Source organism: Chenopodium quinoa, unplaced genomic scaffold (assembly GCF_001683475.1).
Source record: "Chenopodium quinoa cultivar QQ74 unplaced genomic scaffold, ASM168347v1, whole genome shotgun sequence".
NCBI classification, from domain to species: Eukaryota; Viridiplantae; Streptophyta; class Magnoliopsida; order Caryophyllales; family Amaranthaceae; genus Chenopodium; species Chenopodium quinoa.
The window spans coordinates 593,688-615,103 of NW_018744080.1; the positions used below are offsets into that span (position 1 = coordinate 593,688).

The window sequence follows — 21,416 nt, forward strand, 5'->3', positions numbered from 1 at the left end:
TTTTCAATAAATGTATCATTTCCTCATATATATATTTATGTATTATTTATGAATTATTTTGACTTTTTGGCAACTGTCATATGACTTTGACCATTAATTGAAAAAAATTGTGAAAATTTTAGTTTTGAGAATATACATTAAGATAGTGATAAACCCATAAACTATTCAAAGAATGCCATTTATTTGCACAAATTAAAAATAAGAAGATTCTACGTATAAAGTTCAGCATATGAATAAAATAACATGTCAAATTGATGCATAGAGAAACAGAGAAAATCTTAAGCATTCAGTTCAATAGTAAAGCGGTTCATGTATATCAGAGTCCAACACAAGTTGCAAAGGTAAGACATAAAAAATAGTGCTTTATGCGAGAATAATGGTTGTCAGTTAGGACTTTAGAAGGGAAAACAAATCCACATATTTTTCAGCAGCTTAAAAGATACTAATCAGATGGTATCAGCAGCAACAGTTCTAAATCTTCAGTCGATTAAACCTATATTTCATGTATTGTTATACGATGTACAATTTACAAATATTTCGAAAAGCTGAGTATATAAATAATTGCAGGACAACTATCCACAAGACCTGCAGAAAACCTACATTTTGCTTCCATCTGGACTACAGCCTACAACAGCCAAGAGAAAACGAAGGCAGAAGAGCTATTACAAAGTACATGTTTACAAACAAAGATCCCCCAAGATTCCAACGATAGACCAAAAAAATGCATCTACAGGCATATTTACAAGGCAGCATAAGCTGGAAGTGTTCATTCTCTTAACGGAACAATAGTAAGCATGGGTGGCGGCCAAAAATTGTCTTTAAACACTCATCTATCAAGCTCGCATCATCTGCACACCAGAAGCAAAACATAGGATTATGAGCGCGCTGACTAAACAGATTGTTTGGAGAGCACCATCCACAAGACCACAACTGTAGGAAAATGATCCTTAACCCAAGTATAAAATGATGGGGGGCATTAGGGCAACAAAACAGAGAGCAATGATAAAGTTATAAATTCTTCCTAAATGCCTTACTTATTTTAAATATGGTGACGGTATAATCAATCTACTATTAAACATCTTTGTCAAGTACAGAGCATTAATCACATCAACTGTTTAATTCAAAGCATGAGTTTCTACCATTTGGATCCAAATATGTTTGAAGAACTTTATTAATCAAATTCCACAAAGTGGGGCCTTCAGTTTCAATTAACCACTAAATCTACTTAAAATCTTCACTCCATTTAGTGTGGCCAAGTTTTAAGTCTATTTTAACACTCCAAATGTGGTTTCAACAGCAGATTGGTAAGCTTTATGAAATATCACCGACCACAACTGATACATTCCACATACAAGTGGTGAGAGTTCCACAATGAAAGGAGGACAAATGATTTCCTCAGCAGGCAGTTCTTACCACCTTAGGAGCGTTCCTTCCTCTAAGCATCTTTGCTGCTGCATTGGCAAGTGCTTGAGCTGCTTCCGCATCTGCTTCTGCTTCATCAGCTTCCCTTTCAGCATCTTCAGCTTCTGCTAAAGCAGTTTCAGCCTCAGTAACAGCACGAGAAGCAGCAGCCGCAGCATCTTGTGGGGTCATACTTCTCATCTTAGCAAGCTCTAGATCAATCTGAGATTTAAGCATAGATAGATCATCCCTATCCATTTTGGGTAAATTCACCTGCCTGATTTCTTGAGCCAACATAGGAAGATTTCTCCTCTTTTCCGGAAATGCAAAGGATGGCGATATTTGGTAATTCCGTTTAACCTGAAAGAGGTAGCTTAAAATTGAAGAGTTCAAGGTACGTCTCAAATTAAAAACAAAGATGAAATGACACAAAACCAACAGATAGCAGTCTATACCTAATACTTGTCCAAATCACACTAACATCTCAATATTCATTGTCATCTCATCACAACTTTAAGTTCCATGGATTCACTATCCTTTAGAAATACATATTAAAGGTACGATACAATAAGAAAAAAAAAAAAAGGCACAATACAATAAAAAAAATGTCAGACAACCAGATTAAAATCTTTCCAACCCAATAATTTTCAGTAGCATGTCTAAACCAGCACATGCTTACACATTCAGAGGTACGATGGCTCAGTTCTCAAACATTAAGCAGCATTAAAAATAAAAACTTTTTAATGTCAAATATGCACTTTTGTCATCAACTACCCGCTTTAAATGTTTTTCAACAAAACTACCAAAATTTTAAGACTTTAAGGCTTTGTTTGGTTCAATATTAGTAAAGGAAAAGAAGAGAAAAGATGGGAAGGGAAAAGAAGGGAAAGGAAAGTGATTTTATTTTCCAATATTTGGTTGATGAATAGGAAAGGAAGGGAAGAGAAAGGAAATTACTTTTATTTTTCTCTTTCCAGTCAAATTCCTCCAATTTTGGGAGGAAAGAAAAGCCAAAATTTTGTTAAGAGACTTTCCTCCCACTTCCCTTCCTTTCCTTTAGATTTTATGTCATTTATTCAACCAAATATGGGAATTTGATTAAAATAATTTCCTTTCTTTTCTTTTCCATCCAAATCCCTTCAACCAAAAAGGGCCTAAGTATCACTACCTATTTGTGATTTCTGGCAAGAATCTCCGGTAAGAAGGGCCCACATTTATTTTTCCTTCTAAATTTTGCTCTAACCCTTGTTTTTATAACTGCCAACCCTACATTTCTCATCTTCTCTTCACAAAAACATCCACCATTTTTTGGATGTTTGGATTTTATTGTGAAGAGAAGATGAAAAAAGAAGGTTGGCAGGCATAAAGACGAGGGTTAGAACCAATTTTAAGAGAAAAATAAAAAGAGAGCCACACTTACCGGAGATTCTTGCCAAAATACAAATGGGTATTGCTGCTCATAGTTTTAAAAGTTTTAGTCGCAGGTTTAATTGAATAAAATTTAAATCAAGTAGTTGTGGATAAAGATGCAAATTCAGTGGGTGGTTATGGGAGTATGGGAGAATGAAAAATAAGTATATGAGGTTTAGTGGGCTCTAAAAGGGGTAATGCTGTGGCGGGTAAGTAGGGATATATTAGTGGATATTTGTCCGTCTGAAGGAAGACCCATTTAAGGAGACATTGCAGTCATATTTTGAACTTAATAGATCAATTATATGAACAGAGAAACAAGATCAAAGTTAGTCAAACATACTTCGTATAAAGCAATACATGGAATGCACTGCTTTTGTTATCCAACTAAATTGGGCTCTGTAGTAAATGCAATATTAATTTACCTTGATGAGCTTTCCACTTGATGTCAAAAACTTTAGTTTTGAAGACAATACTCGTTTGAAATCTGGAGGTGCCCAATATTGATCCTACATATATGTTAAACAATAATTATTAGAGCTTGTAATTTGAAGGTGGAAAACTGAAGATGGTTTCTAACGAAAAAAAAAAGACACATGAATTGGAAAACATTCACCACACCAAGAAAGTGACAAAAGCCTTCAAGTAGCAGTAAAATGCAAACACGTATCATATTTCAGCTGCACATAATGTATATTAATGATGGAACTTTTTGCATTTCTGTTGATTTAAACTTAGGCCCTTGAATTTAGAAATTTCTGTATGTTTCCATAACCATTTTGATAATACTCATAAAAATACTAACTAACTTAGTGCCACACACAGTCCCACAGGGCTTACAACTGAGGGGTCAAGGATAGGGTTATAGGGGTGTCAGGCATACACAGCCATAATCCTTCATGAGCAGTTAAATGCTCATGGTCCACCCCTCCATATTTTTTTAAAATAGGTAAGTCCATTTCCATCTAAAATGAACCCCCTATTCAATAATTCTTGCTCCTCACTGGCATCACAATTTGTCATTTTATCACTCAACCATGTAAACCCACTGTCTCCTACCAATGGCTACCACCACCAACCCAACCCTACATGATAGGCAGTCCTACACCAGCAACCACCATGAATGGTGAAGGGAAAATAACAACACCACATACTTTTAAATTCCCCAACATCCTTTCCCACCACTCTACTGTCTGATCTAAAATGAGAAGGGGAAAAAAAAAAAAATCTGAAGACATGAACACAACAGTGGCAGCAATGCCATTGTAACCAAAGACCGCATGGTTAGTAAGGTTGTGATGATAGAAATTTCGGATTCTATTGGTGAGTTAGGGACACTTTATTTTATTTTTTGCTTGAATGCTACTCTCTCCATCCCTTATTTAGTGGCCTATTTGGGTTTTTTCACGTTGTGATGAATTTATTTTCTGATTTATAATTCTGATTAAATATTGCTAGTAAATAAAGATTAAAGCTTGAATATTGATTGAAAATGACAAAAGGTTTACAAAGGATAGGTTTAATAGCTTAAGGCTATCAATCTTCAATAGTGAATTTAGCTCACAACTCTCCAAAAACGGCTTTAGGCCATGACTCTCTCTAGGTTTCCCTGACAAATTTTTGCCCACCTTCTTCTTTCCTCCCTCTCTCTATTTATACTAAGGTTACAAACTACTAACCTAATAATACTAGATTTCCCAAATTGCCCATACTACATTTGATAACTATCAACGTACTAAACTACCCATAATATCCTCCCCTAAGTCAGCTCATTACTAACGTCCTCAAGGTGGATAATAATCAGATGCTATAGCTCGGTACTGAAGGTCTGTCATCAAGCCACCACTCAAGGCGTCCAAAACAAGGCAAAACTTGCAAACTTTGTTGTAAAATGAAGGGCTTGCAGGTTTTGGGTGATGTAAGGCGTCCAAAACAAGGCAAAACTTGCAAACTTTGTTGCAAAATGTAGGGCTTGCAGGTTTTGGGTGATGTAAGGCGTCCAAACAAGGCAAAACTTGCAGATTGTGTTCACCATCCTTTGCTGGAGAAAAGTATGATAGTCTTCTTCCTTCGTCTTCATCGGAGAAGAGGCTTTGTTAGTAATTTTGTCCAAATCTCTTTGAACATTTCCAATGGTTCTCTTCATGACATCCTCTACCTCATTTGAGTTGAGAATCTGTGAGATGACACCTTTGTTTCCTCTTCGATTGATTGTGTTGGAGTTTGTTGCTCCTGCCACGATGATGACGAGCCGCAACGACTCACCAAGACTACCTTCAGAATTTGCCACTCCCGTATTGGTAGCCACCTGTGTTCACATTTAAACCCCTACAATGCTTTGTTGCTAAGCCCAATGATGGCAAGCTTCAATTTCACCTCCTAATTTAACTGGAAAAATTTGAAGGAATCCTCTAGTTGAAGAATCCAATCATCCAAATTTATTCCATTATACTCTAGAAGTTGAAGCTCTTGTCTTGTTTTGTGCTCCTCCTTGAGATCCGAAGTTCTTAGCTCCCTTATGCGTGAAATCCTAAAGGTGTTCGAATCCCTCTTGAATCCATTGACTCATGAGATGTGCTACATCTGTTCTCGCAAACTGCAAATTTTTTTTTTCTTTTCTGAAGAGGTAGTTTTCAACGCCAGCAGTCACAAGACCACCGCTCTAATACCAAGTTCGATGAACTGATTTTCTGATTTATAATTATGAAACTTGAATATTGATTGAAAATGGCAAAAGGTTTACAAATGATAAGTTTGATAGCTTAAAGTTATCAATCTTCAATAGTAAGTTTAACTCACAACTCTCCAAAATGGCTTTAAACCATGTGTTAGAATCCGACTCCATTTGATGTATTGGATTCCCTTTAGATGCTTCCTTCGATTTTACTTTATGTTTTCTAAGCTTGAGGTCCCATTATAGTGTTACTATCAATTCAATGTTCACTAGGGATTCTCTTTGTAATCAAATTAAAGCTCTTTAGAGGGTGAATGATTAATGAAATCTTAAGCCTTCTACCAAGTGTTGTCTTGCTTTTATGCTTGTTTGTTATTAAACGTTTATAGATATTGTGTCTTACTTGCATAATAGCTCCCCTCCAAACCAACTTAACGCTCTAAGACCTCGTGGTTCGGACCCGCTTGTGCCCGCCTTGAAGTATCGACCGTCACAAGCCCTGACCACTCGCACTCTGTCGCCCAAATACACGAGAGTGCTCCTGTGATTTAATTGCACGTTTGTGTTGCTTTGTGCTCACAAGCCCCTCTTCCGCTCAAGGCTTACATTCTTGCCGCCAAAACGTTAAAGCATGCCGCACATTTCGGCGCTAAAAACTCTTGAACCATGACAATTGGTATGAAGTTCAAACATCGTCGCAAGCAACCCGTGTAGGCACCAAGGAGGGCTACACAAAATGGAATTCGAAGAGGAAAGACTTGGTTGGCTCGAGACGAAAGCGGACGAATGGTCCCAGCTGCAAGTCATTGTACACGAGCAAGCCGATCAAATTGTAAACTTGATGGAAGATAAAGATGCTCTCCGTGAACCGTTGCAATTTATTCGAGGACAAGCCGATGAAGCACTTGAGAAATGTGCTATGATACGCGCTGGGGGCAACACACTTGGTATTGGTGCGGCGAAGATAAAGCCGCCCAAATGTGCGGCATAATGTAGCAGTATTTCCGAATATGTCAATTAAGTCACGATCACAAGGTGGATACTGCCATCATGTACTTGTCCGAAGATGCCAAGCTTTGGTGGCGCACCAAGCACACTGACGTCGAAGTAAGAAGGACAAAGATCGATACATGGGAAGAGTTCAAAGAGGAACTCAAAGAACAATTCTACCCGGACAACACAGACTACGTTGCTCGGACGAAGTTGCCGCCAGAAGGGCTCTCTTCGCGACAATGTGAAGGAATACTTGGCGACAATGTTGGACATCACAGACATGAACGAGATAGATCGTGTGTTCGAGATTGATGGACTACTCAGGCGAAAAGGGTCGTCAATCCAAGAATAATTCAAGTGGGACGTCAACACGCTCCAATAGCCCGGCTCCAAGCTCTCCAGAATGGCTCGCGAGTATCGTCAACACTGTCAATACATATCAGAGAAGAAGTGGAAGAGGTGATGGGCAGAGATCAACGTCGAACACAGATCAACATCAACCCCTTCCCACAACTCCAAAAACTAAGGCCAGCACATCCTCGGCAAAGACTAGAATGCCGAATTGCATACTTTGTCGAGGCCCACACAAATGGTGGGAGTGCGAGCATATAGAAAAGCTTAACAAGATCCTAAAGAGATTGTCATCCATATCCGTGCAAGAGAAAGAGATACGATCTACAGGATGAGCTCCATGAGAATGATTGCCCAAAAGAACCAAAAGTCCGATACCTATCGATAGGGGTGAAAGTTCGGTTTGCGGTTAGGATTATAGCCAAAACCAAATCCAATCCGAATTAATTCGATTTCGGAAATCTCAATCCGAATCTAAACCGAATTAAGATTTAATCTAATCCAATCCAAACCGAATTAATTTGGCTTTTCAAATTAGAATCCAATCCAAACCGAAATTTGTTCCCTTCTTTTGCAACATTCAAATCCGAAACTCGAACTTTACCCTAAAAATTCCTACAATCATTTCTTGTTAACTACATTCTTTGTGAGAGAGTAAGATATTGAGAGAGGAGAATTGAGAACTAGGTTCTTTTTTTAAGTTTATATATGAAAGGGGAAAGTGGTTGGATACTTTGAAAAAGAAAATGGGCTTAAAGTATTGGGTCGAAATTCGGTTTTCGGTTTTTTTAAACCCCAAACCAAATCCAATCCGTCATCCATATTTTTAAATTTTTCCAATCCGAATTAAAAAAAAATCCAAACCGAATTACTAATTCGGTTTAGTTTTCGGTTTGGTTCGGTTTTAATCCAAATTACTTTCACCCCTAGATATCGACAATGCGAATGATTGAGCTAAAGAAGAAGGCGACATCAAAGAAACAAGCTTGCGCCAGAGACACCTAAAATCGGGAGATGAAGCCCAGTGATTCGGCAACATCCAAGATACACCCCCGCCAAATCGGACACCCGGTTCAAAGCAAAGAGCGACGAGCCCAAAAAAACAAAAGAGAACCTCCCAAAAGAGAGGGAAACAGTGGTCGAGCAAACAACGAAGGTCACGTGTAGGGATCACGGAAACATCATCTAAAATTATGCATATCCTTTTGAAACTTTGCGGCTAATCATCCTAATTAATAAGGTTTGGGTTCACTATTCTTTACTGTCAAAAGGATGTTCGAAACTAGAAACATCATCTAAAATTAAAAAATATTTAGACTCAAACTCTAGTTTTGTAACAAAAATTACCGAAAGAATACATTCAAATGGTGCAAAAAGCACTTTACTAATGCTATTAAACCTTGTACCTAATGAACTAGCCAATCTTCCAACTCCACTACTCAACAAGTTATCAACTTATTTTATTCAAGTCAACCCCACAAAAGATTTCTTTTATTTCCATGTTTGCGGTTGAAACATGAACTCCATCTAAATTTTCGATAAAGTAAACGTAGTTGAGCAATGTTGCCTCGATGCTTGTGATGACAAGTCACAATCAAGAGGATCGTGGCCTTGATTCTCTGATCATCCTATTTGCTAGCATCGGTGCAAATACTTCATAGCTGGTGTAAACTAATTTATTTACATTTTCAAAAACAGAAAAAACTTGTTGAAAGGCTTTTGGGTTTAGTCTTGCCAGGGACAACAGTTGGCAAGTTAGTCAAAAACGGAACGTCCTCGTGATTGCAACCATGAAAATATAAGATATCTTGTGCGAGATTAACTTGAATAAAATAGGTTAAAAACTTGCTGAGTAATGGAGTTGGAAGCTAGGCTGGTTCAATAGGGACAAGGTTTAAAAGCCTTAGTAAAGTGCTTCCCGCACCATTTGAGTGTATTCTTTCGGTAATTATTTTTTAAAAACTAAAGTCTAAGTCTAAATATTGTTTAACTTCAGACAATGTTTCTAGTTACGAACATCCTTTTGCCGGTGCCATTTCATGTAGAATAGTGAAAACAAACCTTATCGAATAGGATGATTAGTGGTAAAACAAAACAAACAAAATTCAGAAGTTATATATTCACATCTATTTTAAATTGATTTCAAATACTACGTATTATTTTTTGTTTCAGGATTCATTAGTAGAAGTTTGTGTATTCTATAGTGAATATTGTATTTAGTTGGAGAAGTGGTGTAAGTTAGTGGCCCATGTTTCCAGACTGGCATTAGGTTATCAAGTGGCAAGCTTATATACCAACAAACATAAGAACAAACACCTTTGTTGAACAAAATGCCAATTGTCACCATAAAAAGTTATTAACTAACATATGACCTTACATAGGCTAACAAACTCAATTTATATTAGCTAAGAAACAATCCCTTGACAATAAACCAAGATAATATTACTGCATTAGTAATGGCCCTCTATCTCTCCCAATAACAGGGCTATAAATTAACCCACTACTTACTAGTTAATCCTTAAAATAAGTCTAACTACCAGAATTAGACCTCGTACATAGAATTACTACTAGCTCAATAACGTTATACTTCCTAAACTAAAATTTTAAAAATCCATAAACTTGAAAAAATTTGAAGCTAATCCCACATCTATTATGGACACATAGCTCAATCCACCCTCTTACTTCAAAAGTGAGTGGATTGTAACCATTGAAGCACAAGATTCGAGAGTCTTGCTCCTATAGTATGATTAGCTGCAATAATGGTGTAGATGGTGTTTAGGCTTTCTATAATAATTGTTTTAGATGTACTTGGTGTGGATTTTAAAACTTGTTTTATGCCTACAATTAGTGACTTCTTAGCAGAAGAAATAGTGTGGGCCATTACTTCCCAGTTTCCACATTCTTTGCTATGTGGTTGTTTTCAGCTATTATCAATTGCATTGTGAGAATATTCAAAATCATTCATAGGTTCAAATAGTAAGATCGCGACAAATTATTTATTTAACACGCCTTCATTGATGTTGCTAATGTTATACAGCAAAATAGACAAAGAAGCACATTTCAAAAAAAACGATTGCAATGCCCCATCTTGGATGAAATAGGAACGACAAACAAAAAAGGGGTGCATGCACCATTACTCCCGTACAACTTTTTAAACATGTGCTCCCGGAAATAAAAAAAAAGCCACTACTAAATTCATTTGTTGTTTTAACTCAACGCTACCTCTTAGTTAAAAATATGTGAAAATTTTATGATGCACTTCTCTTCAAGATAGAAACCCCACAGCCATTAATAGTTCCTGTATAAATACATCAATATGGACCTTACCCAAGAAGCTCTTAACCAGCATCCATCTTCATTGATCATATGCCTTAGTCCAGCTACATAGTAAATTGCTTGTTCAATTTCATAGATGCTTATTGTCCCCAGCACATAACTGAAAAGATCTTTCCAGCAGAACCACAAGAAATAGAAAGAAAAACCATCTCAGATAGATTACTATGTTAGCATCCTTATCAACATACCATTTTTATACTCAGCCCTTTAAGTTGCCTCTGAATTCCATTGCTCTATCTTTCACCAAAATATCAAGTAATAAAGTTCTTAGTATAAATCTACCATGCAGTTCTGTGGCAGCAATCAGAAACAACAGATGAGTGTCCGCTACTGACCCAAAATTCATTATCACTATGTACTTCACCTCCTTAAACACATAAGCTGCCTACAAATCCAACTCCATTGAGTAAGCTATATCATCCAACCCAAGTCCGTCTGTCCCTGCACCATCTTCCTGGTAACTGCTATATCCTCCAAGCCATAGCACATCCTTGACTAGGAAACCGGACTGCTGTTATAGCTTTTAAGCACAACAAAAGCATTTATGTTAAAAGCCTAGCCTTTGTCCCTTTTTTCAAACCTCAACCAAAGATCAAACGATACACAAATACGAAGTATGAGGAATCCTAACCTGAGAAATTCAAAAAGCTCCATCATTGATTCACTACAAAAATGAGATGAAAAAACTTCCACTCTAGTGCATAACTACCTAATGCTTATATGTCCTTGCATCACCTTCGTATTAATTGGCATCCTCCAAGCAAAAGCACTTGTCTAGGTTACCGGAATGCTTTGATTATAGTTAAGCACAACAAAGCATTTATGTTAAAAGCCTAGCCTTGCCCCCTTTTCAAACCTCAACCAAAGATCATCAAGCGATCTAAGAGCTCCAACAAAAATTCATTTTAATAAATGAGATTAAAAAAACCTTCCACTTAAGTAAATAGCTAGCTAATGCCTATGCATCCCTGCATCATCTTCCTAGAGTTTGAAAAGGCGGCCTAGTCCTAGACGCACAACATAGGGGTCATGTGCTGTTTTTGGTCTATAGGTGAGGCAATTTCGATGAGGCGTAGCGTGAGGCACACAAAGCTGTTTTTCTTGTTGTTTATTATACTACCTCCGTTTCTTTTTAGTTAACACGTATTCCTTTTTAGGATGTTTTTTTTAGTTGACACGATTCCTTTTAAGTAATTTTTTTACCTTGCATTAACAAGTTACCCCACTTACTTTTCATTCTCTCTCACTCTCTCTCTCTCCTTAATATATGTGCCTAAATCAAACGCGTCAACTAAATAGAAACGGAGGAAGTATATTTCAATACGGCATAATAAGGCGTGCTTTAGGTGCAAGGAACTCTGAAATGCCTTGGAGTGTGTTGAGCCTTTTAATATATTGCATCATCCTAATAATTGCTACATCCATTAAGAAAAAGCATATCCTTGATTAGGTTACCAAAAAAACTGTTAATGATTTTAAGCACAACGAAAGCATCTCCATCCCAAGTCTAGCCTTTGCTCCTTTTTCAAACCTCTACCACACAGGCACACACTGTCATACAATATATGAAAAATCCAAACTTAGATATAATTTGGAAAGCTTCAACAAAAATTATTATAAAGATGAGATTTAAAAATAAAAAATAAAAAAATAAAAAAAAATAAAAAATCCACTCAAGTCAGTAGCTACCTAATGCAACCCTTTATGGATTTATCCGATACGATTCTGTGTTTGAAAAAGCGCGCCTAGGCGCTGAGGTGCAAGGCGATAGGGGGTAAGCGCTTTTTTTGGGCCTGGCGAGGCGATTTTGATTAGGCGCACCTGAAGCAAAATTCACCAAATTTTTTCAAGTATTTATATAGTGCGCCTCACTTCAATGAGGCACACTAAGGCGCGCCTTAGGCGCACTAAGGCGTTGCATATCCCTTATCGCCTCAGCGCGCAACTTTTTTATACACTAGATACGGTATTGTGTAAAATGAGTCTTGATCACAACAGACTCACCCCCCCCCCTTCTATTTTTAGAATTCCAAACTAGAATTCTTCATTTGTTTGGCATGGTCTCCTTGGGATAATACACAAGCCAAAGTAAGTTAAATGCCACTAAATGAAATCAGCTATGCTAATGTGCTAAACCCTCATCAGCATCGTATCAAGTGCATCATCATCTTAATCTTAGAAAAACAAACCTGAAAGCTACCACTATCAATATAAATTCAAGCAAGATACATCTTAGAGACGAGTAGGGGCCTCTCTTAAGATTGTACGTACCTGAGTACGAAATGTTGGATGACTAAGTAATTTGATGTTAATTATTTGACTTTCCTATATTTAAGCATTTATCATTAGTGGGGATCTTGTTTAAAATCCTAGAATGTCTTCTTATTTGTCAAGAGTAAGTTGTGTAAATAAGTAGGTCATTATTTTAGCCGACATTCCTTCCATTATATTGCTTAAATAAATTGTAATGCTTGCTTTATTTAAGGCTTATTCAACCCTAGTATATAAGTGAAGGGAGGAAGGAGGAATATAACATTGGTGTCCAAATTGCAAATGGCAAAAATAACCAAATGGGGACAGGGAGACAATTCAACACTATCCAACTGCAATCCCACATCACCAATAACTCCAAAACTTATTTTCTACTAAAAGGTCATTTATGCCTAGGATTCCCTGATTAGGTTGAAAAAAAAACCTAGTCAAAATGCATTTCTTAGAAAAGTCACGCCTTCCGTCTTCTCAATTGGACCCTTTAAAGCTTGCTGGGATGGGTTCCATAGTCTCTTTTTCCAGAATCATTCAATGATGACCTTTATTCCGAAATCCTCTACATTATCCAAACCTGGTCCAATCCTAATAATCAACATACAATCATAAGAATAGCATAACTTCTTACAAAATCATCTCAAAAAGAATTAGATCCATGCTTCACTCCATGTTTTATCCAAGTAAGAATAGCTTCTGAGAGAGGAACTAAGGTAAACTACTATCTCTTAAATTCTCAACTCCATGAGAGTGAAAGGAAAGTGAAGTTAGTTTGCAATCACAATTAACCTAGAAAAAGATTATGATTGCTTGGGATTTCATTAACAAAGTCTTATGCCACTATGGGTTAATGCCAACACCATCAAGATAATAATGAGTTACATCTCTAGTAACTCCATATCTTTCATTTTCAGAGGGAACTTAAGTCCACCTTCAAGCCCTCAAGGGAAATTAGACAACCCATATCTCTTCATCCTTTGCATGGAGCTATTCTTTAAAATGATTAATTACTCGTGCTTCAAAGGTTAATGGACCCTTTTTCCCTTCCCATATCATCCCTCCAAATACTTCATTTGCTTTTTGTTGATGACATTTTGCTGTTTGGAGACGCTTCACCATACACTACTCAAGTCATTCAATCCACACTCATCACTCTCCATTCATCCTCTAGTCTCAAAATGAGCCATCCAAAAGCAAAATCTATTTACCAATCAGCCTATCAATATATTCTAGCGACCATAGCACCTATTTGGTATCCTTCGATAGAAGACTGCTAAATCAATGGAGTTATATAGAAAGTGCAATCCAGACTTTCCAAATGGAAGACAAAATATCTTCCAAAGCTGGAAGACTTGCTAATCAAATCCAAACTAAACTTTATCTCTTTTTTTTATTTTTTTAAAAACTCTCTCTCTTTATACTATGCAACATATCCTTTTCCTAAGGCTATCCTTTATCCCTTCATAAAATTTCTAAAGATATTATTTGGAGATCAAATAAGAAAAAATATATATATAACGGAAAACTTGTATGGTCTCTTGGAATATAAATGTGGACCAAAGAGCATGGGGAAATTAGGGATAAAATCAAACACCATTTCTAAAAAGATCTCTATGGTAAAACTAGGATGGAAATTCCTACAATATTGTATTGCATTAGGAACAGAACCATTCCAAAAAAAAAAAAAAAAAAACTTCTTTAGGTTCCTATGTTTGGCAAAACTTTGGGAAAGCATTAGACTTTTTCATCTACTGCTCCTTGGACCATGGAAGATGACACTCCAGTCTCCTTTGGTCCATATTTTTTCATCTATTGTTGCTTGGACCATTGAAAATGACACCCATGGACCCCATTTAGGCCTCTAAGAAATGTTGGGCATGTGGCTACAAAAAAACGTCTCAAATCAAACTCCATGGCAATTGAAATTTCTTATCTTTTACCCTCCTTCATCCCCCAAATATATTACCTTGGATCCTTTTAAACAAAATATTTCCATCTTTCTTCGATTAGCTCATATGTTGCTATGCATCTGGTGTTTCCATTTACCTCCTCCATGATTTATGGATCAAATCCGACCTATCTTCACCCTAATGGGATTGGTCCATCATATGGACGGTATCTTATATGCCAATAATAGTTTTCTTCCCATGGCAAGCCATTCAATTTGCAATCCCTACCAAATCAATCCTCTCTGGCGAAGGAATCCAACTCCTACTTCTACTTTGAGAATTCTATCCATTTTGTAGGGATGACCCACCATATGTCCTAAGTAATTGTATAAGGGCCTTAAAAAAAAATGCAACCATCACATCATTCCCCAATATACTTGGACCAATTCCACCTCGAAATCTCTCAAACCTATCCCTTAATTTCATCGGGAAAGGAGGAATGAGATAATTCAACAGATATAACACCAACTCAAACACTATCCAAAGATAAATCTCTTGGCTAGCCATGGAGTTCCACCATTCCCCTCCTTTAACCACTCAATCAGTCTAAACCTGAAGACACCTTACACCCACACTATCCTCCCTCCAATATTCCCATTAATGCCTTTATAACCACTGCAACAAAAGGAGTAGCATGTCTCTCCTCTACAAAGCATTTGGTTAAAGGGTTTGTCTTTAAAACATGTCAAGCTATTTTACTTGCTATATCTTGAACAAGATGGAATCAGCGGGAAATTTTTTCCATCTTCTGAGACTTATCAACAACAATTATAGGGGTGGATGGCCAACTAAGTATTAAAGTGAAATATTATCACAGCAACTAGGCAAATGGGATAAGGAGCACGCAGTTGGTCCCCGACCATATGACTTTATAAAATCATAATTTTTATATAAATTATTAAGCATGCATCACATGCATAAACACTAGTCTTTATTAATAAAACAAGTAAAAGTATTTCACTTCAATAATTTAATCATGGTATCCATAGGGGTTTTTTGTTATATTTTGAGAAAGTACCAGCAAAAAACACCACACCTATAAAATTATAAATAATAAAATAGAATTGTGTTTACATTATTGCATTGATAAGTGAAGATAAATAAGTCTTATATAAGGCAAGCAATACAACTGCTATAAGCTAAGATAATGGAAAGGGAAAAGGGTAGAGATCTTCATAATAACAATAACAAGGATCCACCCCCTAACCCTAAAAAATAAAGCACAAATCACATTATGTCCTTATCTGTGACCAAAAACTAGGACAATAGTACCTAACACTGCTATTTGACAAGTGAACCTCATAATCGTGTTAATGTAACATTGGGCTCAAACCGTCTTAATGCCACAAACAAGTTAGACAAATGTAACGGTACCTTAAAGTTTTGTCCACTTTTGACTAAGTACAATATCGCTATCTAAGCTTTTCCAATTAACTTTAAGCTTTATGCACAAAGTCATATCATCGAATAAATAAATTTTTAAAACTTTATAAGGCTAAAGGTGAGGTGGTCCTAAGCCTAGAAAGAAGGCAAGCATGAGTCAACCCTTATTGAAAACACTTAATCACCCTTCCAAGGGAAGCAAGAATCATTTCACCCAAAAAAAAAAAAACTTGTCCAAGAAAAAAAACAGGGGGGGGGGGGGGTCTCACTTTTCACCTTAATCTATTTTTTATTCACTTTAAATAACCATTGTCATATGTTCTTCTTGACTTTTAATTAGCCAAATTGCACTATAACCTTTTTACTTACCAACTTTGATATTTTTTATTCACCTGCCCTAACTTTGTATGCAAAAGGAAAATGAGACTTTTATTTAGCAACAAAGAGAGTATAACATACACTTCCTTCATTTCTATTTACTTACCCATAGCCTTTGGCAAAATATTTAAGAAGAGGAGAGAGAAATTGTATTTGGTGCACATGGTTCACCTTATTAGCCTCAAAAGTTGTCTTCACATGCACTTTATAAGGATATTTTAGAAAATTTGTCTACCAAAAACTTACTAAATATACTATAGGTCAAGTAATATGACATTTCCATTTTAGGAATGTTAGTCAAGTAAATATAAACAAAAAAAGTATCATCTTAGATTCTTAGCAAGCTCGATAATATTCCGTGAGCATGTTGCTTGACTAACGTAGATCAAAATTTACACGACATTTACTATCTCTAATCACGACTCACCATCGTGTTTTTCTTTCTAAGTTAGCCAAGATATCCTAAAAACCATGGTCATTTTAATAGCTTGGGAAATCAATATCAAATCCTTGTTGCTAAATATTTAAGCCGTCTATTTAATTTATCTCCGGCTGCTTACTTGCTTACTATAAAAAAAACTTATTGCATAACTCCAAAATGGTATCATTTTGTTGAATTTTGTTGGGAGTCATCTACCAGTACTACCATAAAGAATCCATTTTAAAAACAAAAACCAAATGTACTACTTCCTCCGTTATTCTTATATTGCACTAGAAAGACTTTTACCCCATTCACATAATCTTATTTGACCATCTTTTGTGATTTATCTAAAAGGAAAAACATAATTACGTGGAACCTACTTAGATACACCTCAAAATCTACTTTTCAAATATCAAAGATATTAATAATAAAAGTAATGCATTGGCATGGTGCAATAAATGAAAAACGAAGGAAGTATATGTTCAGGCAAGTAAGCAATGACATGAAATGGAATCACTGGCGTACACAATAAATCATACAAACTATTCTTCTTCAAACAAATGCTTGAAAAAAAAAGCTCTTAATCCAACACTTGATAAGTAAATTTTCCAGTACTTTGCATTTTAATGGTTCATGTATGTTCCCTGAAAACCAATTGACAGTTTACCTCTATGTATGAAGCAATAGCAGTTTTGTTAGAACCACCAGATTCCTTCAAATTGGTTATAGCTTCCAGTATCAAATTGTCCAACCTACATATACCCAAAAGAATTGATAGTGGCATTACTAAATACGTTGAGGAACATAACAACTTAAAACTTCTCCACAGTTTACAACAGTATAGCAATGGGATTCAAGTATCTAACACAAATCAACATAGTGAATATCTTACCTCACAATGGATCTTTTGGGGGCAGTTGATATCTCGACAGGTGCACTTGAAGTAGCAACATTCTTGACGTCTGGCATCTCTTCATCACTTTGAAGATCACTAACACTAGTAGTGTTCTCTTCTTGCTTAACAGGAGATGAATGCATTGGAACTCTTTTAAGAGCGACTTTTGACTTCTCCCTGGACCCAAATCCAGTTGTCATTACACTCATGTTTCTCCACTTGTCCTAATCAACCAACCGTGAAAAGCCTTAGCACAAGGACGTTACCAGCACCGCATTTAAAATTACAGCTCAAACCAATTCACTAATAAAAACAACAGCCCTAACTATATATGAAAGACCTCCAAAAAAACAACTCAATTATTCAGTAATAAACTAATACACTCCAATCTAGATTAAAAAATATATGAAAGGCTCTAGAATATAACAGAATTTGACCTTTTAACATGTACACTTTCCTAAATGCCAAAATCCTAGCAATTTCAAGCAAACACAGGTGAAATCAAATCCTCGTATAACGAAGAATTGCAGTACCTTCAGATCCACATTCGATCGTAAATACAACACTCCACTAAATTCAGGGTCTTTAAGTATAGTGCGCCACTTCCCGGCCCCGTGTTTAAGAACCCCGGCTTTAAGGGCCGCTTCTTCTTCCGCAGTCCACTTCTGCTTCGGAGCACCCATTGTCACTGACACAGTACATTATGTGTGATCAGTTCCTCACCCAAAAAAAATGCCCCAAATAATATCATAGAATTACAATTGACACAAATTCTTCAGCAACAACCAAAAACAAATAATCACACTATCATCCAAATACCCAATTTGGCAATTTATACACTCGCTTTTTCAAACCCACATAAAAACAAAAAAAATAAAATCTAATTAACAAAAAAAATAAAGAAATTACAGGGAAAATCTAAATCAATTACCAATTCATGAAACCCTAATACACAAACATACGAATATTTCAAATTACAAAAACAAGGAAAGAAATTGACAAATTCCCAAATGATAAAACATGAAAATGTAACAAAAATCAACAAATTAACAATAATCAGAAGATTGAGACAAAGAGATATACCAAAAGATTGAGATTAGGGTTCACGCATGTAGAGACGACAAGAAGGGCAGAAGGGTAGGGATATAATCGGTATTTTGGGAGGATGAATTTGCAGTAAGAACTTAGGAAGGTGGCAAATGCAGACAATGTGTTTTAAGACTTGAATTTGATATAGAGGAGAAAAATGGATTATGATGAATCATGAAATAGCTTTTGTTATATTTTTCTTTTCTTAAGCCAGTTCGCGAAGGAATGTTAAGTTCGTAATAGTTATAAATTATCGTTGTAGTTTTATTAGGTTTTACCTTTTTACAAAATTTGTAAGGAAATTGCCGTTTGAAGTATGAAAATTTAGGAGTTTAATTATTACCTTTCACTGGATTTACAAAAGGTAAATGTTTGGAAAAAGAAAACAATCTAATTAGCAAAAATTGTTATTTGATAATTGTCGTAATGGAAACAATATATAGAACTAGTTTAGGATCTATGTAACACAAAGATTTTACTGAATTATTATTGCTTCAACAAATAATTAGAAATGTTAAAAGTTTTCTATTGGGGATAATTTTAGATTATTTTTCACGTGAGATCGAGAAAATAAGAGAGAAATAATAATAAATAAATAAATAAATAAATAAATAAATAAATAAAGCAAGTACATATGGAGCTTTATAAAGAGAAACTTGTATAAACACAGGAAAAAAAAAAGTTGGGAATGCGCTTTTATGTTCAGATTTCTTCTTAAAAAATGACTTGTTAAAAAAGATTACAAAGAATGGATTGAGATAGTAGCAAAAAAAACATATCAAAGAAGTTCCACAAATCATGCCTTTAAAAAAATTGCAAATTATAACTCAAATCATGCACATTTTTTTTATATAAATTTGTATTTGATTTCTTGATATATTTTTTTATTACTTTACCTTTTTTTGGTTTTTAGCGAGCCACAAGGGCGACAATTGATGAGAACCGATTCCAAAATTCCTTGAATCCAGGAAAAATGTTCTAATCACTTGAGCTATTTATCACTCTTTTTAATGGTAGCACTCCTTTGTATGATTTAGGTTAAAGGGTTAACTTATTTATTTATAAAAGCTATCAAACTAAGCATGATGTAGTGAGAAAGATTACACCTTCTAACCATGATTTTAATCGTAAATACCTAACCAAAAAAAATCGTGAGGGTTGAGGTATTGTCAGGGTCTTTCTCTTACCTTTTAAAAAACATTGATAAAAATATTAGATTAGGATTGATTTTTTACTAGTTTTATTACAAGCTAGGTTTGGATCAAGGTACTTTCAAACCAGTTATCATTAACACGAAACTAAACCAAAACAAACCTTATATATTAATCTACCAAATGAGGTTGTAACTTGTGTAATAAAGACAATTTAATTATACAAAGTAATAACTTGCATTCTATCACCTTTATACAAAAAATAGTAAATTAATAATATAATTTCATATAAAAATTCTCTCAAAAATGATTGTCCAATTCAATTAAATAAGATTTATAAATAAATAAAAAAATTGTCAATGAGTATTGCACAGTTAGTTCAAAATAATCTAACTTTTTTATTAACTAGGAATAAAGTAAGGGGAATTTCTTTTATTATGTCAAAATGACCTACAACCTGCCAAAAAAGTCACTTTCTTTCAATTTTTAAAAATATAATTATTTATTTTAATTAATTCTAAAAAAAATTTAAAAAATTAAAAAAAAAAAAAAACACCCCTACTACTAAACACCCCTACCCAGCCGGCCACTAGATGAACCATCTCCACCATTATCTCTTTCTTTCTCTAGTTCCCATTGTCAGCTCTCCCATACCCTAACCCCCTTCTTTGCCCCCTCTACCAAAACACCGGCCAATCAACTATTATTTGAATATTATTTTTACTGAATTTTATTTAAATAAGGTTAAGAGAACATGATCTAAATCGACTCGTATTTAATTATAGGTATTAAAAAAAAACCTTAAAGGCATTATATACAAATAGTTTTATTATATAATTATGTATATGATTTTATTCCTAAGAAGTTGCTTTTTTTTTTTTTATTCTTTCTAAATTTCAGATTTGGGATATATTATGTAATTAATGTGGTGATTGGAAAATGATTTTAATGATTTGATTCCTCTTATGTAAGCAAAGAAATATCTTCATCATATATAAGAGAGTTACAATTGTTGTATAGCTCATATAATTGTGACTTGGATGATATTCCCATTTTTTTCCGTTAAATTTTGAACATCGATTTTTTGAACTTCTGATACCGTATTATATTGTACATTACTTCAAATAAGGTTTTTACCTTTTTATCCTTCGTGTTGTCATAGGAAAAGTGAGATAATTTTAATAAGTTACTAATTCAGGATTAGAAGGGACTTGGATACTGATCTTTTTTTTAGCTCATTTGCACCTAACATAGAAAAGACCAAAACAAAATTACACTCGTACATAAAACGAGAATAAATACATAATTTTGTCTCCCCAACTCCCAACCCGATGATGGATAACCTTTCATTACCGTTATTGCTCGGGTTACATAACAAACCGTTGGAGTGCTTGGAATTGTACCCACAGCCCAACCTACTTTCACTTAATCCACCTAAACCAACTCATCATTAGTCCAAACATCTAGCCAAGCTCCTTATCAGCAACTAAGCCTTTACCCTAATTTTACTAAAGCCCAAAACTTAAAAGAAAAACTTAAACATAACCCTGAGCCTTAGAACAATTTAGAATGGTAAAATAGCGCATAAAGATTACATATTTTGTGAAATCGAGCAAGAGTCTAATTTAAAGGAAATTATCGAAAATTGGAGCGTCACAACATGGCATGTGTACCGTGCTATAGCGCACAATGTAACATGACATGGTACATGCATGTATTG

The 21,416-nt window shown here is 35.2% G+C and overlaps 1 protein-coding gene across 3 annotated transcripts; it reads right to left on the reverse strand.

The window, feature by feature from the left end:
• Positions 1-468: 468 nt before the first annotated feature.
• Positions 469-18,789, reverse strand: LOC110691400 (telomere repeat-binding factor 1-like). Of its 3 annotated transcripts, none has more exons than XM_021868327.1 (7): positions 18,540-18,789; positions 17,990-18,144; positions 17,454-17,680; positions 17,229-17,313; positions 3,237-3,320; positions 1,417-1,761; positions 469-848 (listed from the first exon to the last, which is right to left on the reverse strand). In XM_021868327.1, exons 2-7 carry the CDS (start codon positions 18,137-18,139, stop codon positions 834-836), a joined length of 906 nt encoding a protein of 301 aa, XP_021724019.1. In that variant the 5' UTR covers positions 18,140-18,144; positions 18,540-18,789; the 3' UTR covers positions 469-833. The 3 variants fall into 3 exon arrangements, with proteins under 3 accessions (XP_021724019.1, XP_021724018.1, XP_021724017.1); XM_021868326.1 differs by having other exon boundaries at positions 1,414-1,761; positions 18,540-18,787; XM_021868325.1 differs by lacking the exon at positions 469-848 and having other exon boundaries at positions 983-1,761.
• Positions 18,790-21,416: the final 2,627 nt, after the last annotated feature.